This window comes from Columba livia, chromosome 7 (genome assembly GCF_036013475.1).
Source record: "Columba livia isolate bColLiv1 breed racing homer chromosome 7, bColLiv1.pat.W.v2, whole genome shotgun sequence".
NCBI lineage: Eukaryota > Metazoa > Chordata > Aves > Columbiformes > Columbidae > Columba > Columba livia.
The window spans coordinates 19,983,275-20,010,196 of NC_088608.1; the positions used below are offsets into that span (position 1 = coordinate 19,983,275).

The window sequence follows — 26,922 nt, forward strand, 5'->3', positions numbered from 1 at the left end:
CTGGAAACTGGAGTAGCACTATGTATTATTTATGGACTGCATTGTAGTCATAGTTTCATCTAATTGTTTATAGCAAGATTCAGTAAGGAGACGTGACTCCTAAGAAGGGCTATAAAGGATCCAGCTTTAAAAATCATCAGTCGGAAGAGTAAGTGAAGTTGATCAGCTACACATCTTCTATTTCTCTCAAAGGCAGAAGAAATAACTAGCTGATAAAATCAGCAGCTACAGTTTCCATAGATATCTTCTTGGGTTCTTTTGTGGTTTGGTTTTGAGTTAGGTTTTTGTTTGTTTGTCTTGCAATGACATCAGTTTATATCTTAGAAATTATAGTAGAGATAAATAATTCAGGAAAACAGAAAAATATAACACACCATATTAATTGATGTTTAATCTACAAGTCAGCTAGCATTTGCACAGAGGTAAAGACAGCATAGCGCTGGATTTTGAATAGCATGCAGCAAGCCATGCTCCTGGGAATCATGGAATCAGAGGCTGGTGAGGCAGGTTAACTCACGACACCCAGCTCCTGGCTTCTGAGCTGTGCTCCCTGGGAGCTTCACATCTTGGCAAAATCCTCACTGCTTTAAGAGGAAGCACCCTCTGGAGCCCACTGAGTTTCTCCTACTGGATTTAACTAGTAACTGGGTTCCATTCTAAATAAAAGAGCTCAAAAGAAATTAATCATATACCAATTTCTAACCAAATAGAATTTTGATAAATATTCACTTTGTTGATACGAAAAATTTCTACTTTCACAAAATGAATTTAATACCCAAAGTGAAGTTCAATTAAGATAAAAATGGAATTTTCATCCATATTACGAAAGAGAAAAGCTACCAATTTTAGTTAGCAAATTTCTTGGTTTTAAGAACAGACTATGTCAGGGTAGACAGCATTGTACACTGAACACACACAGGTTTGGGGTTGACCAACATTAAGCATAGGATACCACAGTGTCTGAATCCTGATTTTTAATTCTCATAATATAGGTGGTTTCTTGTTTAATTTGGAATTTTGTTTCTCTTCTAGGAGGGAAGGAAACCATCAAGGCTCTAGTGTGACAGAGCACCAAGAGAAATCCAAAGCCATAGTTTCACAAATATCAATTAGCACAAAAAGGCATTGCTGCTGCTGTCCAAATCCCTCTGTCTACCACAAGCATTTGTGCGGCCATATTGTGAACTGAACAGGGAAACTATCTAGGTTAAAGATAAACATTTTTCATTCTCACTCAGTTTTTAGTTCTCCAATCTAGTCTGTTGTAGCACAACACAAATGGTTGTGCTAACCTGGGGAAAAAGGAAGGGCAGGGCTGCTTCTTTCACTTGTGTTGCCAGCTTATGGCAGTCAAATATATTTGTGAAACTATGGCCTAATTTAGACCTTCTACTTGACACTTAGTAAGGATGAGACACTTTCAGAGATGTCAGCTGTCAGAAGTGCTACTGAAACAAAAATCATAGTGAGTCACCAGCACCAGATCTTACTCACCAAAGAGTTCTCAAGAATTTTAAGGAGGCAAAGAGAAAGCCACAGATACATAAAATATACCCACTTAAATGAAATTATGATTGTATGATAGCCAGCTTTATAAAAGTTATGACTGTCAGTATTAGTCATACTATATTCACACTGAATGAGGAAATACAAGATTAATATATTACATTTCAAGGAAGGAAACTGGAATACTGGAAAATAATTTTATGTAAGTCTATAAAATAAGAGAATAATTTTGCATTAATAATATGCAAGGAATGACATTTTCTTCCTAAATCACTCAACTTCAGGAAAAGTCACTTATTTGGTAAGATTTGACTTCTCTGTGTTCCATTCACTGTCTAGCAGCTGTGTAAATGTCTCTTATGTAAACCCTGAACACTAAAAGTACCTAACAGCACTGTAACAAATTCTTTTCTGAAACACTTTGACAAGGCTTTCCCATAATACCTTTCACAACTGCGTTGTGAAAGAACTGCCAAATTGACAGCGTATCCTAGCAGATTTCTCAAGCCACTTATAATATTCTTCAGTTATACCGGAATATAAATGTCCCCATATTTTTATCTGCTTTGATAGGCCAGAACAAGTTTCTAAAAGTATTAAGGGACAGTGCTGATAAAACCAATGAGGTGACCCAACTGCTCTCGTTTGCGGTGTGCTGAAAAGACAGAATTTTCTACCTGCTTGGTAACTACCATAACTTGTCTAGTGCATCTTCAGTGACCAGACTGGGAAGAATCGGAAAGCAGTAGATTGGTCAGTAAGCAGTAGATTGGTCAGTCTCTCAGCCAGGGAGTCAGCTAAGCTTTAGTTCACCTTTGTAACACATTTGGTAGCTTGTTGTCATTAAAGGCACCCTAAATTTTCTCACCACTGAAATGGCTAGCATCTGGTGAACCCCAAGAAAGGCTTTCCAGACCAGTACCTCAGTTGTGCTCAGAAAGACTAGAAATTTGGACTAGATTTTTTTTTTAATATACTTGGTGCTGTATAGATTTGCAAGATTTTAGAAAATCTTTAGGCAGTATAAGAAAACTTCTAAAGTGTTAGAGAAGGCTGTAGCTGAAATTGTCTTGACATTTAACTATACTCTTGAAACTGTTAAGAAAATGCAGTCAAACCCAAAGAAACTCTCAAAAGATCGTGAATAAATCAGATCCTTTCCAAAAGTCCTTATCACTTTCATCAGATGGGATAAGTTTTAAAAGGATAGAACCAACTTATCTACATGAAAAAATAAAGTACAAGCAGGAAGTAAGCTGGTTATCAGTTTCTAAGTATGAACTATTTTCTGCTTACAGCTTAAGGAGACATTTTAAGGTAGTATTTTTGTTATGTTTCAAAGTTTTAAAAAATCACTTCTGGAGCGTCTTCTACTCCCATAAGGGAGGGCTGAGTACCGCAAATCTGCTTTTCAAAGAATACCTAAACAAAGCTATAGTTTTATGTGGCTTAAAGTTATAAAACTGAAAAGACTTCAACTTGTCTCTAATTTATGTTTCTAAATGTCTTTTTTCTTCATTCTTTAACTTTTCTTCTAATTGCTGCAGAAGTCTGTTTGCTAACGAGGTTACCTACCACCATTTGCTGGTGCTGTCACATGTGAAATAACTGCTACAGCTGATCCAATTACTCTTCAGCTCCACTGTCTGAACCATCTGCTGCAACCTTCCTGCTTGAAAGGCAACTCTTTTCTCTTCCAGACTGGGAACAGAACAGGAAGGAGAAGAGATGGAGACTGCATTATACTCTAGTAGAGTTCCCTAAAGTCAGGAGGGAAAAGAACCTATGGCTAAAGGAACGAGTGTAGGCTCTCAGATATAGCATTAAATAGGTGCTACATGAATAGGTGCTACATGAATTTTGAAATTGTTAACATTTTTTTTCAACTGTTAGACATATATTTAAAAATTTTAAATTTTATTTAAAAAAAATGCAGTAATTCTTTAACTGTAGAGAGGAGTAGTATCAGAATTGAGGAAGACTGAAAACTTAATCAAATTTAATCCATTGTTATGTTCAATTACACTTGGCCTTCTAATACATTTTTTCACTGGACTTAATATTCTAAAACCAAAACCTGGGGACTAAGAAGGAACTTGGGTATCTGAAACAGGATTTGAACTGCAGCATCCAATAGTATACTAATTCCCACTTTCTCCAGAAACAGACTACTCATTGAGTGCTACAGCTTTTTCAAATCCCTTGTTCAACCAAAGGAACATGCATTTGAAATTTGCATTTGTAGTGACAAAAGCAAAACAGATTCACTTGTGCCAAAACAACTATTTCTAATTGTACCCTGCTGCAGCTTTTTCTCCCTTCCATGTTCTTTGGTACAATCTTTTAGAGTGCATCCACTTCCAATTAACTACTGAAACAGATTATATAAAAATAACCTTTCAGAAATATCTGCACCATAACTTCCTTTCCTGTCATCAGTTATTCTATGTACCTTTTGAAATTTCCTGCGTTTGAAGCTCTCCTTATAAGGGGTAGAATTCAATTGTGAAATAAAGGCTTTAATCCTAAAATACAAGTAGAAAAGTAATGTTAATATTTCATTGTGTTTTCTCCACATCTGCCAGTAATTACTATCCTTTCAACACAAACATTCTCAACTCCTTGTTCTCTTAATTTTCACTAAAAAGTAAGAAAATTCTAAAAGATTGTTGCAACACAGCAAATAAAATTTCAAGTAAATGCTTTTCAAATAAAAAAGGAAGCAAGAGCAGTAAAGCTGTTGAGTTCACAGTGCTCTTGAGCATCACTCCCAAAATTGCTTTGTTTCTTGGATCTACATGCAGCTCCAGGTAGAGCCTATCAGGGACCTGCATTTATCTGCCCACCCATTCATCACCACATAAATCACATCCTATTTCCAATCTTATACAGATAGAACATGAGCAGCTGCTTTCCATCTATATAAATAAATACACTAGTATTTGCAGCAATGCTGCATGAGCCTTTATACATCACATTTGACAGACATCAAGTCTACCAGGAAGTTAAGAGAAAGGTTACAGGGATTCGCAATACCTATTATTGGAGAGAGTATTTTAACTTTTTGCCTGCCTCAGACCATGAACATGATCATCATTGGCATAGTCTAGTTTGCCTTATGTGATGGATGCAGAGGCAGGATTGACTAAACATAATGTACAGACATTCATGCAAGTGTCGATGCAGAATATGGACATAAAACTACAGTATATTTTGGTAATCAAAAAGTATCACAACAGGGGTATGGTATCTGCAAGCATGACATATTTATAAAGCAATACTGCAAACAGCATGTAATTTTCCGACCATTTTTGAACATGAAGGTTACAGATACTGAAAACAGCTTATTATATTCTGTTTCAGATACACATTTTCTGAAAAACGTGAGGGTTTTTTTTAATCAACTGTCAGATTCTACAAAGATTATTATCAGGATTGCTGTTAAAGAGAAAATAACATGCTTTTAAGACAATAGAAAATGCAAGTGCAGAGCATGTCTGGCACTGCTGGGTTTGATTGTTGTAAATTGTTTATGAATTGTCATTCCTTATTTTCATCAAAAGCTTTTCTTGCAGCAGAGAAGTGTGCTTCAGCATGCAATTTTCCCTCTCTGGAATGCTGAGAATATGCCGCAGTTACTTCGCTTGGGTTACACTGCAGTATTTTTTTTTTAAAGGCAAGCACCAGAATATGCCTGTTCCACTGGGCAACAGCTCCCACTGATCAGGAAGGAAAAAGAAAATCTGCGAAGTAGCACAGACTGCATGCTGCCCCACAAAACCTAGCTCTGCTCAGAGAATGAGAGATGTGTACCATCCTCCACTGAAAATGATGTTGCTAATGCAGAGGTTTGTGAACCATTAAATATTCCTACACTACAGATATTTCAGATTATTTCTCCTAATGCATTATAAAGCTAGCTAAGCCTTTCTGAGTATATTCTACAGAATGAGTATCCTATGAATTTTCTATGTGCAAAAAAAATTACATTTTTAATAAAACTTCATATTATTTATAACTGTTTGCCATGAAAATGAGATATACTCTCATACGCGACTTTTACAAGGCTGGGGCTGATTCGTAGGTGCACTGTGGAATTAAATGAATAATGCCTATTTAAAAACGTAAAGCTAAATCCATCTGTGGAATTTCTCAGTGCATCAACACCCTTCAGTTATATTTTAGTAAGCTCAGGCAAGTGTGGCAGTTCTTAACCAATGTGGTGGCAGCTCTGGATATAGGGCCACCTGCCCTACAGACCCCAAATAAAAAAATTGCTGATCCAGTCACAGAAGTATTATCAACAAAGCTATCTTTACACTACAAGCCAAATTACCATGTTGTAGCTTCATTAGTTCACTAGAACAAAACACATAAAAAATCTATACATTCTCTGGAAAGCTATAAGCTATCCCCTGCATCTGTGACTGCAATTTCTATTTCTGGATTCTATCTGTGGCTGAAGACACCAGGCACAGTCCCAGGATCATCTGGTGGGTGCTTGTGCCCTCCACTGGCTGCAGCCAGGCTTCACTACTCTTCAAAATCCTCAGCTAACAGCTAGAGAAGAGATGCTTTTACTGAATCTGACTTATTTATGGTACGCAACAACATACCTTCCTGCTTAAATATAACACAGACAACCTCCAGGACATATTTCACACCTCTTTCCAAAAAAACCCAAGTGAGCAATATTCTATCTTTTCCCTCTGTCAACTTTCCCTTTTATAATTTTTCAATCCAAGTAATTTTGTGTGCTGGATGCAGAAGTCTTGTCTTTAAAAGTGAAACAGAGTTCTGTTATGGAGTTGAGCAAGGCCAGCAGTTTAAATAACCAGATCTTTTCGCCTTTTCTGTCCCAATATAGTTTCGGTTTTAGGTGTTTTGTTTTTTGCGGGGGGGAGGTGGGAGGGAAGATCGATGGCACCTTCATAAAACAAAACATATTTACATTCTTGGGTGGGTAAAAGAGAGTAAACAAAGGCTCAATTCCGAGAAAATTTTAAGAGAGCTTTGCTTATTAATTTTCCATTCTCTGTGAACTGGGACAGTAAAAGAGTGCCATGTCCTCCTGTTCTAGGAATTTTGCTTAATGCTTTGCATAATGATATGTGACTGACCCATTATGCTGAAACATCTGTCTTCTGTCAACATTAAAACATGTATATATTTTATACCTCGAGGTTAAGGATGAAGTCCTTCCATAAAGTCAGTGGAACAATTTCTAAGAAATATAAAAGGATACAATTTTATTCAAATATATACTGTTGAAATCTGCAAATATATTACGCTTTTTGTGAAGGACTAAGAAGTTTAGAATTTGAGTAAATAAAAATTGAGAGTGACTTCAATAGAATTATGTTTTCAATGAACATAATTTTAACGATGACAAATTTTATAGGGTAAAATGATTTTATAAGTGACCTCATATACTTCTGTGCATGACCAAATTAGTTGAAAAATTGTTCCATACAAATTTCTTACTTATTCCACCTAGAATTTTTAAGTTAACTACATACCTATCCATCCTTCACTTAAAAATTTGTCCTTTAAACAGCAATTCAAGAGTATGATCAAGATTTTTTTAAAGCATTTACATTATGTTTTTGTGTAATTATTGTTAGCAACTAAGATACTAAACCAGTAACTGTTCAAGATTTAAAACAAACAAAAAAGTTTTAATTCAAATCAGATAGTTACTAAAACCATATACATTGTCCTTCAAAGTACAGCATACTTAAGGTTTGGTTTTTTTTTTTTCTGTTAGCTATATTCACCCAAGTATACAATAGCTGCTCTGCACAACAGAAATGAAAATGGAAAAACAAGCATTAATCACTCCAGGCACAGGTCCACCTGCCTGTGCTTTACCCCATATCCTGCCACCTGTAGGCTGTGACCTCTTGCCAGAGCCCACATCGAACTGCGTCCAGGCATCAGCTGCCTGCAGACAGCTTTGGGGCGCCGCTAACACCTCTAACAGGTCTTTTTCCCTTCTCTTGGAAAGGATGGGATTCTTGAAGGGGAATGGGATTAAAGGGACTCTGTTATCTCCCTGTGGGGCTATTCCGTCAACAGATCCCAGACCGCCCACCCCAGGGTGATCAGTGTCTGCTCGACCTGCTGCTCAGCAACAATGTGGATACAGCCTTTATTGGACTTGGCCACCAGAGGATGCCACTGGGCCTCTTCCTGGGCAACTCACAAAAATCTGACAAAACCAAAGCTGGAATGCAATTCTTTTCTGAATTCTAGAAAAACGTCCCTGGTCAGGACAACATAAGCATTTCATTTCATCTAGATGGTGACAAGTTGACATTGATCTAAGTCATCAAGCAACATATGATCTAGAGGTCTAAAACCCATTGCCTTGTTTCTAAAGTTCCCCCTTAATTTTGCCAACCATTACTTGGTAATCTGTATAAACTTCATACAATAAAAACACAAAGACTAAAACAAGTACATTAAAAGGTTATCTTTATTCCTTTGGGTTGTTAGCAATGTAGTTATTTTTTGGTAAAACAACTTCCTGCATGCAGTTCATCAGTACAGTATGAGCCAATAGTTTCTACAAAAGCAGGAGCCCATCTATATTCTAGTTCTTTTTTAAGAAATGCAAGGTATTCCACTGTCCATTGCACAAGTTCACTATTCATTCTCACAAAGAAAAATTTTTAATAACAAAATATATTTAAAGCACTTCTACTACAGTATGAATCAACAAGAAAAGCAGATTATGTGTGAGACTAACATGCAGGAAAAGCAATGTTTCTATGACTAAGATGACCCTGACAACTCACAGACAGGATTATAATTTCAAAAGAAACCCTTCTATCTTGTTTCCCATACAAAGACCTACCAATTGATCAGAAAAAGAACTGTACTGTCCATTTCTCTTAAAATTATTCCTAATTAAAATACGCTTAATATAATTAGCAGAAAGTTGCAATTACCAATTCACTTTGTATCTAAGGTTTCCCAACGTTGTCACAGATAGACACCAACAAAAATTACTACCAACATGAAGTTATGTGTAGTTTCCTATAAGAAGTATAAAATGTTATAAAATAAAACTGTTTTCAAAATAACAAGAATAGGTCAATAGATATATATTATAAACTTTTTTTTTCTAGCCCTAATTTTAAGCAATATATTTGCCCTGTGTAGTCTGGATATTTACTGCATACTTACTGATTACAAAACTCAAACAAAATAATATCTATAATAGCAGCAAACTATTGCTTACTGGTATGAGGAAGGATGGTCTCGTCGAACAGTTTTATTCTTTTTACCACTCACATGTCTTCCCATCTTAGCCTTTAATAGCTGTAGGATAATAGCAGCAAGCATGCATCAGTCAAAGCTTCCCAATTACGTGGAGTATTACAGAATATATCATATTATCTACTGAAATGTTATCGGCTATACATACTAGGGTACGTATTAGATGCAATAAATATAGTACTTAGGTCATTGCTTCTTTGTTCAAACAGGCACCACTGCATAAAACAATTGATTAAATAACAGAGGATAGTTTACTTCCATAAATAGTGTCAGCCTTGATGATAAAAAGTCATCTAAATCACAATGCAGGACAAAACTGACTTCAGTATCTCCTTTTGGTCACCCCAGCTTCCAGTGCAGATTGCATTACCTGCAGCAGAAAGCTGACTAAAGTGCCATTGGGGGTCAAAACCATCTCTGATGTTCACATTTTGTGTCTCTGGCATGACCCATCCCTCCAAAGCATGGAAATTTTAGCCTGAGGTATACATTAAGGTAGGATTTGTACCAAAAGGTACTTTGCTATCAATTTATTCGTGTAGCTTTGATTATTCTCCTAAGTGTGATACATTCATGTGAAATAAGAAGTGTAGAAACAAACTTTGGAAGGAAGTATGCAAGTGACTCACGAAATTACAGGGTCTACAGCTAAAACAAGCAAAAAGACTAATTTCAGTAATTCCCTGTAGGCACACTTTGGCATTTGTAGCTTTTCTGTGAAAAGAACTGTTTAAATCTCTCAGGAATTATGAGATACCTTTGACTTTGAAAGTAAGTATGTTTAATAGTTTCACATTTTTCAAAACAGGAGTTGAGTGTGTAGCATCGCTTATTTAAACCACTATATCTGAAATGGACTGTATAATAAATTAAGAATTACTAAAAAGTATTAAACAGAAGTATATTAAAACCAAAAAACTAAACTACCAACCTCTTTTCTGTGAAAGTTATCCCCTTGATTTATTTTCTGATAAATTCTCTATCTACTCTGTTCTTTTTTTTTTATCATTTGTTGTTGATTTCCTCTAGATCCTGAGGTTCAATAACCTAGAATCTTTTTTTCTGCTTTTAGAAGTGGCTTGAAGAGAACTACGTTCCCATTATGCCATAATTACATATTCCTGACATCTGCATTCCTCTGCAAGAGTATTTAGTTTTTCTCAGCAGAATTGCAAATAGCAGTATGTGCATTAAAGCAAATGAGATCGCAAAAAAACCTGACACACATGGAGCATCCATAGGAGATGAAATGTACACACTTATTCCACAAAAATACAGACTTATTAAGACTGTTAGTTCTGCAATCCATTACGGGTTCCTACAGGCCAAGTAGAAATTTTGTGTCCCCTCTCCATTAGTGCCAGCTGATGACAAAAACTATTCCTCTGGCAAAGTTGTTTCCCTGTTACAGAGAGAGTTTGGTAGAGAAGGGTCATTGTCTTGGTACAGGCACTGACTGTAGCAGCAGGTAAATATGTAAAAACTCGTAATTTTGGCATAATCCTCCAATAAGAGTGCTATTGATAAAAATTTTATCTTCTCAGGCTTGTGAAGATTCATCATGGACAACCTCTTTGTCTCTTTTACTTTTTGTTTCCTTTTCTGTCTTTCCCCTTGTCTTCTTTTTCTGATTTGTCATCTTCATATTTTTCTTTTTCTGGTTTTGTTACACTATCATAAGAAGGTGGAGATGTGGTAGATGCAGACATATCCATTGGAGATGAGTTTTCACTTAAGTTACCAACAATCATATCTTTCTTCATAAGCAGATCAACGCCATCTTTCCGATACATAAATGAAAGTTTCTTTACTGACTGCCTTAAAAGATGACGCCTATAGGCACGCTGAATGATGACAGCAGACACTTGCTCCTGTTTTCGTTTTAACGTAGTTGTAATCGGTTCATAGGAGACTTTGGAAGGATTGGCTGCCATAAACCGATCTTCCATCTGTATTCTCAGGGCATCCATCTCATCACTGTCCCCCAAAACATGCTTTGTGAAGGCAAACAAGATGTCAAGGCAGTGAATTCTGTCACCACTTACCATGGGCAGATCCATCGCAATAAGTTGAATTGTGTTCGGTTTTGGTATATTAAGAGGAGGATCCAGAGAAGCTGCAAAATCAGATAATTTGCTATATTCTATGAACTGTGTTGCATCTGGATCATATTTTTCCCAAACCTCATAGAACATCTCGAAGTCATCCTCGCTCAAGGGTTCAGCGCTTTCTTCAGTAGCAACACCAAAGTTCTCCAGAATCACAGCAATGTACATGTTCACCACTACCAGAAATGAGATGATAATGTAGCTGACAAAGAAGAAAATCCCAACGGAAGGGTTGCCGCAGTCACCTTTCACAGAGCTTCCCGGATGAGTTTTGTTAGGGTTACAGTCCGGCTCCCCACTGTTAAGAATTGGGGCAAGCAATCCATCCCAGCCAGCAGATGTGGTGATTTGAAACAGGCAGATCATGCTGTTGCCAAACGTTTCAAAGTTGAACATGTCATCTATACCAGCTTCCCTCTTGACATAGGCAAAGTTGTACATGCCAAATATCGCATAGATAAACATGACCAGGAACAGCAGCAGACCAATGTTGAACAGAGCAGGAAGAGACATCATCAAAGCAAAAAGCAGAGTGCGGATTCCCTTAGCGCCTTTAATGAGACGCAGGATTCGACCGATTCTGGCAAGTCGGATGACTCTGAACAGTGTGGGGGAAACAAAGTACTTTTCAATCACTTCAGCTAGAAACATACCTGTCAAACATAAAAATAAGATTAAAAGGGTTAACATCACAGATTACATTTTTCACAAAAAAAGTATAAAGAACATCTCTATCTGTGTAATTAGTGGAAACTATAATTGGAGATTAATTTTATCTGCTATGGGTAATTTTAGATTTTCCCATAGCTCTTAGGGAAAAAATGTATTAATGTAGAATTAAGAAAGTTCATACTCTAAAGTATGATTTTCATTTCTTAAACAATCAGAAGAAATTAAAGTTTACTATTTCTTCTATTTTGCAAAATTTGACAGAGATAAAGCATTGAATACATCTTACTATATTTCCTTTTGAATGTAAGGATTTCTTACCTACTATTGAGAGAATAACAACCACAAAATCAAAAACATTCCAGCCAATGGTGAAGTAATAATAACGGAGCGAGAACATTTTGAAGACACATTCTCCAGTGAAAAGGACAACAAAGACCAAGTTAATCCAGTATAAAATATTTTGCGTAAGTTCACCCTGGTCATCTGTTTCTATCATCATGGTGACCATGTTAAGACAGATGAGAACCATAATAGTGATGTCAAACGCTTGCTTTGTTACAACATCAAACACCAGACCTTGCAGTTTGTTCTGAGGGGAGAAAAAAGAAAAGGTGATAGTATCTTGTATGTAATGAACACCCCTTTCCTCTCTCCCATTTCCTTCCTCCTACCCCGAAATAGGCAACCAAGCAAAAGGTTGAACAATCTAAGAAAAGCACTGTCCAGTAACTTCCTTATTGGCCAGCTCTAAGAATTCCCCTCAGAACCCAACAGGTTTCTATTTCCTCAGATTCTTTGATTCTCTACTTCCTTGGGCATAACAAATACCAGAGATTTTTCCTGCAGAACAGAATTATGTACATGTTTTAATTCAGAATGAAGGACTAACTTGAGTTAGGCCTAAACCACTTTAGAGTTAAGAGAGAAACTTTTTTTATAGTTAAAGTACTGCTGCCATTTCTTCCCAAATGCAGATGACAGAAGAATGGAACACATGCTTACCGTTGGTCTAGGTATAGGTTTCTGTGGTTTCTTGGACCCCAGCTTCTTCATTGCATTGTAGTATTTCTTTTGTTCTTCTGTCATGAAAATGTCTTGACCTCCAAGGTAAAATAGGAAAAATAAAACCGATTACAATGCATTAATTCACAGCATTGCAGAACATGTTTTTTATGAACAATGTATTAATTCTTGTACATTGTTACCAAAACATAATAAATTTATAAAAGATTGTTAAAATATCTGACAATTCTTGACAGAAAAATAAAACAAATTAAGTAACAGAGAAAAAACGCAGAACTTTTGTTATTTTAAAAAATACGTAACTGATTAATTCAATTAAATAGGTACAAAACCCCCATAGATACTTATACATTTAAATCACAAACTCCACACTGTAAATCACTCTACCAGAAATATAAAAGCTGCAAAGGTAGAAAGATTCACTGAGTGCTGATTTGCCCTCAGGGAAACCATATAAGGAAAAATTAGTGATGTGACTTTTCAGGATGCATGTTTTATCATGCAAGTACCGGTATCTCAGTTCAGATTTTTCTTTTTGCCACAATAGTACTTCTACAGTGCATGTGAAGCTTCATTATCCTCCTACGTTGTATGGAAATCATCAGAAGCGTGGGATTACTCTACAGTTTCTTGCATAAATAAGAGGGCAGCAGTCAAGTAAAAGGGTGTCTAGACTGGTATGTGTAATACACATATGGAAATACTTGTCAGAAATAAAATTTATATGGACAAGTAACTGCTTTTTTTTTTTTTTTTTTCCCATACATTTGTTTTTAAGTACATTCCAGGAATGCATAATGCCAAAGCACTGGCATTTGGAAAAGAATTTTGGAGTCATAGGTGATTCTGTGACTTTGTCAAATGCAGCATCGATCTTATGGAGAAAGTAACAACAAATGCGGACGAAGATGTGTTTGAGTCTTTCAGCTGTGGTGACACATAGACAAAGATTTTGAAGTCAAGAGAGATCTTGCTTAGCACACTCAGCCCACAAGCCAAACATTCAAGTCAAATTCAGTTCTTAGAGAGTAAGAGTTTTAGGAGAATAACAAAAAATTAATTTGCTGATTATGGCAGAAATGTGATGTGACTCTGTCAGGATATTTTATCCAGTAAAAAAAAATTTAAAAGGTGTAGAGGAACAGGCATTGAACTGGGGATTTCTTCTGATGCCTCACTGATGTAATGGCTGTCAAGAGTGAACAAGCCATCATTGTCTCAGCGTGCTGTCCACAGGGAGCAGTCTCGAGGTACACCTTATATGCTTTTGAGGACTGTAGTGGTTTGGAATTTGACAGCTAATGGAACATTTTTTTCCCATGGAAACTAAAGTAATAGAAGTAAGACACACATAGGGACGAAAGAAATGCACACAGTTTAACTACACAGGGACAGTACAGCGTGGCATCAGGTCTTTCCCATTCATTGCCCAAAATGAAGAGATCTCAGTGATGTGAAGGCAGAATAAAGATAAGAAAAATACTGCGAGGTAGCCACAGACTGCATGATCTGCATATTTCTGTGAGTAAGGGTGCATCTATAAATTCAAAGGCAGGTGACTAATACTTGCTAATTTGCTACACAGACCTGAAAAATAGCACATACATAGAATTTTCCCCAGCCTAACTGTAGTCCTTTGTCACACCTGCAGTATTCTACTTTCCTGGAGACAGTTACAACAGCCACAAATGTACAAGGGGTGTATACCACACTCCCAGAAAAAGCCCTTAGGCAGGAATGCGTCTCTGCCTTTTAAATCATGACTACAGTAGACAGTGTCTGCCATTCTTGACACAATACAGTGTTCATTTGAATCACAGAAATTATTTCAGTTGGAAAAAAAAAATATTATCCCTATATACATTTGCAGACTGCTCAATAACAATGAAGCATTATGAAAATGAAACATGTGATACTTATCTTCTTTTTTTGTTGGTTGAAGTTATCTATGATGACACCAATGAATAAGTTTAGGGTGAAAAATGATCCAAAGATGATAAAGGCAACAAAGTAAATATACATGTACAGGTTGTACTCATACTTCGGCTGTTTCCCTGTCTATGTAACAGAAAAACAGCAATACATAAAAAATAACAGTTAAGACAAATTATAGAATACTGAGCAGAAACAGCAGTTCCATCCAGCTGAACAGTGACTCCTTGGCAAGGGGGAAAACCAGCTGTTCTAGAGCACATTTGCCTAATCTTTGAACTTGAGAGTCTATTTAAGCAGGTGTCTGTAACTGCACACCTGCCACTCCTCCCCTTACTATCTACCAGTTCCCCTCTAATGACATTTGATGATTCATGTAATTCCTATAAAATTTGACAGCAGCGTGCTCAAAAACAATTCAGTTCCTATGGACTTTATACAAATCAGGAGCTGGATTAGAGGACACATGCAAAATAAATACTGACATTAACAGAAAAACAGGCAAAATTCAGCCATTTTATTTTTAGAGATCGCCACAATCTGCAGCTCTGTATTAGCTACTGCAGGTCTTGTGATCTGATCATTGTGGTTATTTCTGGAGACACAGGAAAAACCTACTTCCTAATCTGTACAATCTCAGTGACATAAATTAACAGGAAAACAGATTTCATTTTTTTTTAATTTATTTACAGATGATTTACTAAATTAGTAATACTTTATGCAGATTTACTGATATAATTATTTTATCTATTAAAAGTATATGCACTGAACTACTTTACAGTGCATAGATATATACAGAATATTTATTCAAGGTTTTACATTTTTATTCTGTATATTTTACTTTATTTCAACTGCCATTCAAGAAGCATTACATCAATCTTACGTTTGTTTTCACTCAGTAAATTTTATATTGCACTTACTTCTCTAGAATCAACTGCAGCATACATGATCAGCATCCATCCTTTAAACGTCGCCTAAAACCAAAGTTTGTTAATATTTTCGATCAAAGTTCCAGTTTTGTTAACGTTCTAAATAAAATACTATCTTCTGCAATGTATTTGTACCCACAAAAATAAAGATGAATATTAAAAGTCTGGTAAGACACAAGAAAGTATTCACAGAATGTAATTTATTGTGGAATAATTCTCCCTAATATTTAAACACTGAATAAATTCTAATCTTCATGCAAATTCATATAAACTCTATGTGGGATGAGTTGCAATCAGTATCTGAACATAACAGACTGCAATTTATAACAAGGCTCTAAGTTGCTGACTACCAAAAAACGGGAGGAGGAGTCCAAAATCAGCCACCATGGGTTGGCGTTTTTCAGACAGAATATGCAAAGAGTCCTAGAAGAAACTCCAGAAGACAAGTAGTCCCAAGAAATCTTAAGAAAATAATAGAATCATAGCATGGTTTGGCGCCAAAAGAACCTTTAGAGATGATCTAGTTCAACCCGTCTGCCATGGACAGGGACATCTTTCATTACATCACACACTTCCAATGGTAGCACATCCACAGCTTCTCCAGGCAACCTATTCTAGTGACTCACCACCTTATTGTTAAAACAAACAAAGAAAAATTCTTCCTAATATCCAATCTAAATCTACACTCATACAGTTTAAAAGTGTTGCCCCTTGTCCTGTCACATTATAGGCCTTGGTAAAAATTTTCTCATTGTCTTTCTTCTAAGCCCCTTTTATATATTGAAAGGCCACAATGAGGTCCCCCTGGAGCTTTCTCTTCTCCAGGTTGAACAACCTCAATCCAGCCAGTTCCTCAGCTTTCCATCAAACCTATTCCTGTGAGCTATGATATTAAGTAAAAACAAGATATGAATGGTATGTTTACTGAAAACATTACATAGCTGGACCATTCCATGCAAGAGATGTTACAAAAGCCACAAGCACTGGTGGTGCTTGTGGTGATTTATGCAATTGCCTAGTACTATTTAGCAATAGCTGTTACTCCCCAGAACAATCAGATAGTAGCCTGCTAGCACAATACTAACTACTAAATACTACCAGTTGTAGCATTTTAAAGACAGAATAATTACCAAGTGCTCACTCGATTAGTGAATTCTGCAGCTGCTCATCTGGAGTTTAAATACAAACTAGAAATTACCTTCAAAAAAACCCACTTGAAATAGACAATGACTGGAGTAGGACTCACAAGAATAATAAAATGGGAAAGAAGAGAAAGGAAAAGTGAATTGAAAATATTTTTCTATATCAATAGTTGGCTTTCTTTTCATTTGAAGATCAGTTGAGCTCTTGAATGCATCTGTCAGACTGCCATTGTAAAAAACTAAGTCAAAATGCCTTAACAGATCAAGAAAATAAAAGAAAATTAATCCTAGCTACCCTTCAAAATTTTTTTTTCATTTTTAATTTTAACTAGGTACTGTATTTCTGTAGAACTCAAGAAGGTATTAGCAGTTGGGTGCAAAGGAACTTTATATCTATCTGGCCATAAAACGTAGCAGATTTTTACCATAAGCAATCTTATTAGTTTCATGGAACACAATTATAAAATCAATCTCATATCCATTCATTTATTCCAAAACAACACTGAAAAAAAATTGAATTAAATGTTACTGCTATAAAGCTTAATACTGGAAAAACAGTTTATGAAAATTTAAACACTTACTACTTGAAGCAGGGAAAGATAACCAGCTCCAACATTATCAAAATTCACCTTCACATTTTGCCAACGGACATCTGTAGCAGTGATGATAAGATTTTCACACATAGTTACATTATTGACTTTCTCTGGTGGGAATGGCTCACCAGTTGTGGTATTGACACAGTGATAGAACTTGCCAGCAAACAAATTTACTCCCATAATGCTGAAAATTAGCCAGAATGTAAGACAAACCAGAAGTACATTCATAATGGATGGGATTGCTCCAGTAAGAGCATTCACAACCACCTAGGAGAAAAACACAGGAAAAAGAAAATTAAAAACAGTATATATGGCAGTAAGAAGATTATTTGCTTTCCAAATACAGCAAAAGATATAATGTAAACCATTAAAATACATTGAATAACGCCAACAGAAAAGGAATAATACATGTAATACAATCAAACATGCTACCATTGGCCTTGAAAACAGACATGCAGTTTGGTATTCCTCCGTGATTTCATAATTAGGCATAATTTTATGGATTTGTTTTACACATTGCTGCTTTTTTTTTCCTTACCCTCATGCCTTCAAAGCGTGACAAAGCTCTCAGAGGTCTCAAAGCTCTTAGAGTTCGGAGGGATTTAATTGCACTGAGTTCTGAGAAACCAAGGGCAGTAGCTACTAAGCTAACCAAGGAGACCTAGAGCAAAAAACAAAACAGAACTGTGTTTGTTTTTTTTTTTTTTTTAAATACAGTCTTACAATACAAATATAGTTCCTAGAGGAAAAAAATTTTGATCTGGATATCAGGAAAAAAATTCATAAGGATCTTAAGCTTCTAGCAGAAGAACAAGAAGAACAAAAAATGTATGTGTGTGTATATATATATATATAAATATATATATATAAAACCTGAATACAACGTTGCGTGTGTATTTCAGTACAGTTTAAACAAACAGACCTTAATGTCTGGAACTTTCATCACAAAGTGCTAGTTAGAACAAGGCACATTAAACCTATTCAAAATGAAGGGCAATTTGGGTAAAACTAATTTGAATAAAAGCTCATCTTCCAAATAAACTCAGACAAAGCCTGAAAGGTACTGAAAACCTAATCCCATTCTACATGACGTTACAATAGTAAACAGTGCTGTACTACAGATGCATTATTACAATAATAATATAACGTGAGCCAGCAGCATTTGCTTCTGCTAACGCACACTTAGAATAATTCACATAGTAGCAGACACATGAACCAGGAATTTGTAGGCCATCACTTTTTGTTTTCCTCAATCCTTTTTACTCCAATTGCTGTCCCCTTTCCCCCAACCCCTCTTATTTTGCTCCCTCCCCAATTTGCTGATATCATTCTCCCCTGCAGTTCTGTGCCAGTCATTCATCGCGCCCAGGATCAACTGTCCTATCTCAACCCTATGTGCTCACTTAAAGTTCTCTTTCCTTTCTGTGTCTGCTTCCTCCTTGGTCTCTGCCACCAACTCCAGAAAGTCCAACCAGCTAATAGTCCTCACTAAGTGGTTGGGACCCAGCACAGTAAAACACAGAACACATGGAGTCAATAACAGCATAAAGGAAGATTTTTACTGAATAATTACAGTGGAATCTTATTCACCAGTATGTCTGTTCTTTTAAGCCCAATTAATACATGTATATGTATATATACACAATGCAGAATATGTATCAGATTGGTGTTACATAAAAGGACCTGCTTAAACAACAGAAATAAGCTACTCAGGAAAGTATAATACCTACATCAACAATCAAGAAGTCCATCCAGCACCAAGCGTTAGTGAAATAAGTTTGAAAACCATAGGCCACCCATTTTAGCACCATTTCCAGAATAAAGATGTAAGTGAAGATTTTATCAGCATAGTCCAGTACAGTTTTTATAGTCTTGCGCTGCTCAATATATATATCTTCAAAAGCCTGTAAAAATGGGCTGCATATATCAGATACTCATAGGTCTTTGCAAACTACACATTAAACCAAAAGAACCAAATTAAAAATGGCAAAGTAAAATCACCTTCAACTTTAGATGTTTTAACTTGAAGAGACAGCATTAGCAGAGATTACAATTGCATTTGTTCTGAGTTTTAGGGTTTATCATTGCTTGATAATAGAATTACAATAAAATGACTGAAGTTGCCAAAAATGTTTTTAGAAATTTCAATAATAGTCAACACAGAATTACAATTTGTCACCCTGAAAAGCCCAGTTAGGCTCAGTCAGAATGCAGTCTCCCAATTATAATAAATTCAGCTAACAAAACTGAATAATGAGCTACAGTGACCAAATATTATGTTGCTGATGATTGCTGAATTCCAATATTGGGCGTTGGTGGCAAGACTTTGGTGGCTGGAGGCTGCAGGGGTGGCCGCTGTGAGAAGAGGCCAGGGGCTGTTCTGTGCCAGTTCCACAATGGACCCACCACAGGGAGCTGAGCCCATCAGTGAAGGTTGTGATGCCTCTGCGAAAACATGTTGAACAAAGGGCAAAACGCTGCATGGCAGTGTGAGGACTGAAGAAAAAATTGGGAAAAACTACTCTGCAAACATCAAGGTCAGAGAAGAAAAAAGGGACATGGTGTTTCAGGTGCCGGAGCAGAGGGCAGACAATTGAATAATTGTTCCAGCTATTGCATACAATTAATTTAGCTTGATTTTTATAATTTCTTAAACAAGAATCTTAGTGTAAGCCTTTTCATAAGCACTATCACACACACATATCACCTTGTATTCAGCAAAAAATTCATCTGCAGAGTGTTATTTGACAGCAGAATTTTAATGACTTCTTTTATATGCATTACCCAAAATATTCTGGGAATTTAGTTCCAAGGTCTCTTTCAAGCCAACTTTGTATTTTTTCCTCAATGAACAGGTTCATAATCCTACCTTTGACAAAACATTTTTATAGGTACTGTTTCTATGGGTGTATGCTCTACCTACCAGAGCACCACTGCTGAGAAGAATCATGAAGACAATGAATGTTTCAAACCAGTTGTGTTCTACTATCTTGTAGCATGTTTTTCGAAGGTTCCACCAGATTCTTCCTTTTGTGGTGTCCGTACTTCCTTTACAGCATTTAAACTTCCGTATACAGCCTAATAACACAACGACAAACTGTTATATGGTAGAATTGTCATTAGACAAAATCACTCTTAATTAGCTCCTGTTTAATGTGGAAGTTGGTACTTGAAATTACTGCGTCCTACTTTAACCATCCGTACCTTCTTGATTTGATACTTTGGATGTAGGAAAGCTTGCATGTACACAATTCTTCTACTACCCTGATGCTACATCAAGCTTAGAATCAAAAGGAGACATCTAATTGATCTCATTTTCATTTATAAACACGTTTTTTAAAATTATTTTCCATTTATATAAAGATAATCAGAGAACATATGAGAATTGTCAGGGAGCAGAAACATAGTAGCTTTCACACAAAGTAGTTCAAGAGTACAGCAGCTTCTTTTAGAAGTACTTTCGCGTCTCAACTAAGGTTCTAATAAATCACACAGATGTGAACATCCTTTATTTTGTTATACCAAAGAATGACCTCTGCTTCAAGGGCTGACTAAGGACACCTCTTTCATGAGATAAACAACTGATTTAACTGGAAACTGTGAGAGCTTTTCCATGTGGTACAGACTCGTAACAACCATCCACAGAGTTCTGCCCCACTGTGCAGAGCTCCCTACCTCACAGCACAGAATCTGCCTGGCTAACAGTAGTCCCCTGATTTCTTTATATATGATTAACCACGTAGAAACACAGTCAAGTTTGAACCCTTTTAATGGGTCCCAAAGGCAGCATTATAGTATTCCCGTGTGTCATTAAGTTCATATGTTACAAATAAGTTACGCTATATGTCATCAACTCAAATAAAACAGCTACCAACACGAAGAGCATGACTGACTTTAACTAGTCAAAATGCCTACATTATGGAAAAAATAATCTTATGCTCAAGGATTGATAGACATCACATAAGGATAAGGAAGAACTGTAATGTACCATATTATTTGAGAAGTGTAATTTTTATTTAATCAAGAGCTTGATGTATTCAATATAGCCTCACATTACAAAATATTTTTTTTAAAGACGACTAAAATAATATTTCAAAGGACAAGAGACCTAGCCTAAGTCAATGGTGTCTTCCTAATAGTAAATCAAAAAGCATGGATAGGATTGAAGAGTTAAGCCTGGGACATATTTTGTTTTGAATTATTTTAATAATAAGTTAAAAGAAAGTAAAATCTGTAATATCACAAAATGGGAACGACATTCCTAAACAGTAAATTTCAGCAGTCCCCTAAAGGATACAGCTGTTCAGAACTAAAATAAATGGAAACCGCTAAGGATGTGCAAGTATGCTGTTCAAACTTCTTTACTTGAATAAAAACATTATATTTATGCACACCCTCCCTCCATTAATGGTGTCATGTCAAGATAATTACTCTGTTGTTTGAGTTGTACTTTTCAAGATCTGAATCATCCACTCAATTGCTTTCTAGTCCTGTGAAGGGACCATGGGTAATCACATGATTCTGGTTTGAATTTCTTAGTGGAGCACACCTGGTGTAGGATTTGGTCTTGCAGATTTCACTACCAAGAATGTAATTTTCATCAATAGGATTCCTAATTGCTGAGAATCAGTTTACAGTATTGTGCCTAGTGCTTATTTAGCAATATTATAAATGATCACATACACACATATACAACTTTCTATCCACAAATGGCTCCATGGACTTCTGTACAATTACCTACAACAGGCAAAATTATCTATATCATAAGTCTTGACAAACTGGGATCCAGGACTGCTGTAGCAAATAGCTTCCTTGAACTGCCAATGCTTGTTACAAACAACTGAAACGGAATTGCTAACCCACTATTTTATTTCCATACCTTCTGTAAAGCATGCCTGTAGCTCTGAGTCTTTTTCTGGTTCAGATTCAGCTTTTTCTTCTCCAAAGAGAGCTAAATTAACTGTACTTCCTTCAGATGAGCTAGGAAAATTTAGCTTCTGAAAATAGAATTCAATAACTGTTATACTTTATTAATATTTATATTTTTAGAGTTGTAATTATCTTCAAGCATGCAACACTGTGTGCAAGTAATAATAAGAACAATATTTGTCACCAGAAATACACACAAACATCCACATTTAGCAGTCAATGCTGTTGAAATGTGCATAAATCACCCACTTTTTACCCAGAGATTACAAGGCATATTTTGTCCTAAATACAGCACTGTGTTATCATTCATCAAAGTTAACAACTACCAAGTAGATTTTCTGATACATATTCTATTTATTTTGTTTTCTACTATTATTTTCCTACTATAATTTCTCTTGCTATATTTTAGACAAACACTATTCAAGTTATATGGTATGCTTTAAGATGACATATGTTAGTAGCTACTTCCATTAGAGCAGTCTCCTCAACCCAATGACAGTAAATTCTGGCAATAAAAAAAAAACTTTAAATTGTGAACTGTCAGGGTATACTGGCCAATGGAGAAAATGTAGTAGATTTTTAAGGAAGATTTTAATTCAGTGCCCATTATTTATAATACAGAGGAAATAAATTATCGGTTATTTTTTTACCGGCATCTTCAACATCAGTGTGATGCAAGATAACCACTTCAGGCATATACTACAATTTATAATAAAATTTGGTTACATTTGAACACAGACAATTCAGTTACTTTTCATTTTAAGATCATTCTTATGATCTAGATTGGAAACTGTCAAAGTAAAATCAGGATTGAAGCCTTGTTTCAGACGTGTATTTGAACACTACCCTCAACTCATTCATAAAACAAATTAAGCCCGCCCTGTCTTAACCCATAATTGTAACTACTGTGTTAACACCTTTTCTGTTTTTGATATATACGGTTAAGCTTCAAAAAGGAAAAAGTATGATAAAATACATTTCAACTGGCATTAATTTGCATTCTTTTTTGCGAATGCACATATGTTTTACACTGTGCATTCTGAAACTACCCATTACTCTGGTACACATATCTGTACAGTTAACACCCAGAAAGAAAGGATATTTTTTAATCATTAAAATTATGTAAGTCACATTAGCATTACAAAAGTTACTAATAAAAGAATAAGCCTTAATTTATTTTTTATTTTGTAATCTGCATGTGTATTACAAAAAAATCAATAGTCTGGACATTTTAAAGGAAGATATGGTGTCCTGTACACTTGATCTGAGTACCAAACTAAGTCAGAGTAGTTTTGGTCACAGCATCCACTGACATCTTACAGTCTTATTATCCAGAAGTACACAACATCAGTAATGAATTCACACAACCACATGTCTGTAGGGAATGATGTAAGCACACTTTGTAAAACAGCTTCGGTTCCGTAGAAATAACCATTTTTGTTAATTTAGCTAGATTTGCATGATTAAGAGGCATCCAAGACATAAAAGCAGACAACTTACAGGCACTATCGAATCAAGCTATCTTTAGACCTCAACTGAGAAATGTGAAAGGACAAAATTATTTTAGGTATCAAACAATTATTTTTGCCATATGTGTGAAAGAAGAGAGAGACAATTTAGTAAGAAAAAGTAACCCAGTGTTCTGCATTAACTTCTATTAAAAATGATTCAGTAATATTGCCTACTTTGCTGCTACTTTAGAAACTGTTTATCTGGAATAGAACCCCCAAATTACTCATATGTAATGTAAACACCTCTTTTCATTTTTAGTAGCATTAATTTAAAAATACCAATATTCACAGCAAACAGCTTTTCCCATTACTACTCCTACTGAACCCGAGGAAAGCACTATATGCCTCCATCATTGTATTAATATGCTGCTTTCATCATTCCATGACATAGTTTATATGTTGCAACATGTTGCAGCAGTGGTGGGTAAACTGAAATAATGAATTGAATTATAAAACAAATTACTATTTTAAAAAAATATATTTTTTAGGAGTAAGGAAGTTTTGCATCATATTGCTAATAAAAATTAAAACCAACATGAAGTACACTAGGTCATTTCAACTGTAAGCTACTTAGTACACTGTTTGAGCAGATGACATGAACACAACTGAACTAATACAGATTTTTATGAATTAACAACATTAAAAGATGAACAACCAGGAACGGAAAAGAAACAGAAAAGAATCAATGTGTTTATAACATGAAGTTTTATATCTAATTTAATAAATGGTAGAAGAATTAGCCTGGTTCCCTCTTTCTTCTAAAAACATCATAGGATATAGTCTTGCTCCTGAAGAGTTACAGATTTAAACATTGTTTCTCTTTTTCATGTGAGGTGCTCATATTTTTCACTACGATGAAGGTATCAAACAACAATAAAAACAGATGGTAAAAAACATTATGCATAGAAGAATTTCCTATTCTAATTCAGTTAGTTTCTTTACTACGTATGAAGTTCACAGAGATCTAACTGATTTTGTGAATCACTCCAAGAACAAGACTTCTAGGAAAGACAGAAATGTTCATCCTTCACCTCCCAGGGCACTGAGCTGCTTTTCAAAGTTCACCAAACTGCAGTAAGAAGCTCCCTTTTGTATACACTCAGCACTGGACTGAATGGCACAACTCATACTCAAAAGCTGACAATCTGCCTTGACATCTGCAAATCAGCAGCTAAACATTTTTGTTAGAGAGAATTGCCTCAAAATAGTACCTGTTTTCTTTTTCACTGTTGGCAGTAAAAAGCTATTCGGACTTTGAATAGATTAACTTTTTCAATACAAGTATCTAATGTACTATTGCAAGGTCAAAATTTGGAGCTCATGATCCTTTTTCTGAAGGACTCAAGGTACAATGGCACAAATACTTGCAAGAATAGTGTTACTGCTACAAATCATCCCACTGAAGCCACTTAGGATTGCTTGAGGTAATTAGTCGAGAATCAATGTTTAGTGAGCATCATCTAAAAAATAATAAATGAAAGTGTATACAAAATCACAGGTAATGACTTTAAGGGAAAATTCATAATAAGAACTAATTAGAAGTAGGTCACTGAGTATTCACATGATGCAACCTACTGTGCATTCAACTTCTAAGTCATTCACATTTTGATATGCAAATAGTAAAGGAAAATCTGATGCTTCCTGAACTCCAAAGCACATACCAGCAATACAGCTGACAATACAAGGAATAAAAGGGAAACATTGCCTTGTGTTATTTAGAACAAAACACCCACAAAGAAACAAAAAAACAAAGGAAGACTGTGCTGCATATTCTCATCTTCTCACTCACTGAAGATATCTCTCTCTTCTCTTTCTAATTTAAGCAGACTGAGTCCATTTTTACTGGAGGAGGAGTTAAAGTAACCACAGTAAAATGTGAAAGATGATTATTGGTAACAGCGCTTTGGAGAGTATGTTCAGGAATCTCTTAGAAAAGAGGATCAGAAAATATTACTAAATAGAAATGCAACAGAAAACCTCAGCACACCTGCATTATGTCACTTATATTCCATCAATTGAATATTTTCCTGCTTAATCAGATCTATTTTCAGCAGGAAATGCTTCTTCAAGAAAAACAACCTCATTTTTCCATTTAGTTTCAACTATTAATTAAAACAACAGAAAGGACAAAAAGCACATATTTTTTCAGCCATCATTACTGCATCAGCTTGACTTCTCACTGAGTATGGTACTCTTCAGTATAAACACAGTAGGTGAAGTCACTTCTACTGGGATCTTTTTATTGTCCTTTTCTGAAAAGAGTAAATATGTCTATAAATAAGTTTTACAAATTATTTACCTTTTAAAGAAAGCAAAAGTATTGTCCATAGAACGTACTTAGTTTTTTTCACCAAACTAAACCCAAACCTTACCTCTCCTGGTCTACATAACTTAAAAAATAAAAAAAAGGCACACATATATATATATTTTTTTTTAAAAAAGAACTGCCTTATCATGCAAGGAAGCTCACAGTAAGACAACGTGAGATCCAAATGAAAAAAAAGGTTTTCAGTCAAATGATTACAAGCCCTGGGTTACTATTTTGCATGCTGTTCTATGTCTGTCCAGTCATGACGGCAGAACTTGAAGCAGTAGCAGTGTCACACAAACAATCTCCACCAAATCAAAATCATTCCCCCAAAGTTAGCGCCAGCAGGATGGGATACCACCACATTCTACTTTCCCCTACTTAAGTACCTCTTCTAAAATGGGTTGGAAAAATCCTTACAAAGATGTTTTTCCATTCCATCTTTCTGAATAGCTTGCAGACCCCCTGGGCACAGAAGTGAGACCTGAAATATTTCCAGTACATAATTCAGTGTAAAAGAATACATGAAAGATAATGCAGGATTCCACAACAAAACCACATGGGCAAAACTTGTATTTACCCTTAATAGCAAGGAAAGGTACTGCCCAATTATGCAGAAGAGATCATGAAGAATAATAGCCTGGTACAACTGAGGTTTTTTTTACAGTTGTGGAGGTTCCTGACTTTAGAGGTTTGAGAGGATGCCAGTTCCTTTTTTATTTTTAACAATTGTCTTAATTTTAGCCTTACTCTGTCTTTCTCTATTTTTTATTTCTTTCTTGCCTGAACTTTCTAATTTGTATCACTTTAAAACACCCAGATATATTTAGACATTAACACAGAATCCTATAGAATCAAATTTTCACTTGAAATTGTGTTTTATGCCTGTCTTTCTAAAAGTCAAGCAAATGGATCAAGTTCACAAATAAACAATTATTGATGATGAAGATCAAAACTGACAAACGATTCTCTAACTTCCAGT

General features: G+C 35.6%; 1 protein-coding gene and 1 long non-coding RNA gene across 9 annotated transcripts in view; one reads left to right on the plus strand and one right to left on the minus strand.

Moving 5' to 3' along the window:
- The window catches only part of LOC110360746 (uncharacterized), a 138,224-nt gene that overhangs the window by 19,293 nt on the left and 92,009 nt on the right, over window positions 1–26,922 (plus strand). The window contains exon 2 of one of the 5 annotated variants that reach the window (XR_010473843.1): window positions 5,183–5,354. The exons of 3 other annotated variants lie outside the window; for them this stretch is intronic. This is a non-coding gene — a long non-coding RNA (uncharacterized LOC110360746). Of the gene's footprint in view, window positions 1–3,053; window positions 5,355–26,922 lie in introns of all 5 variants that reach the window. One more of the 5 variants, XR_010473842.1, reaches the window with a different exon arrangement.
- The window catches only part of LOC102093239 (sodium channel protein type 2 subunit alpha), a 45,926-nt gene continuing 26,970 nt past the window's right edge, over window positions 7,967–26,922 (minus strand). For 3 of the 4 annotated variants that reach the window (XM_065069679.1, XM_065069676.1, XM_065069678.1), the window contains 10 exons: window positions 22,072–22,189; window positions 20,116–20,270; window positions 18,923–19,096; window positions 17,731–17,853; window positions 17,178–17,459; window positions 15,446–15,499; window positions 14,514–14,651; window positions 12,573–12,677; window positions 11,889–12,159; window positions 7,967–11,551 (listed from right to left, as the gene is read on the minus strand). In XM_065069679.1, coding sequence (XP_064925751.1) covers window positions 10,374–11,551; window positions 11,889–12,159; window positions 12,573–12,677; window positions 14,514–14,651; window positions 15,446–15,499; window positions 17,178–17,459; window positions 17,731–17,853; window positions 18,923–19,096; window positions 20,116–20,270; window positions 22,072–22,189 — 2,598 coding nt within the window. In that variant the 3' untranslated portion in view covers window positions 7,967–10,373. The remainder of the gene's footprint in view (window positions 11,552–11,888; window positions 12,160–12,572; window positions 12,678–14,513; window positions 14,652–15,445; window positions 15,500–17,177; window positions 17,460–17,730; window positions 17,854–18,922; window positions 19,097–20,115; window positions 20,271–22,071; window positions 22,190–26,922) is intronic. The other variant, XM_065069677.1, reaches the window with a different exon arrangement.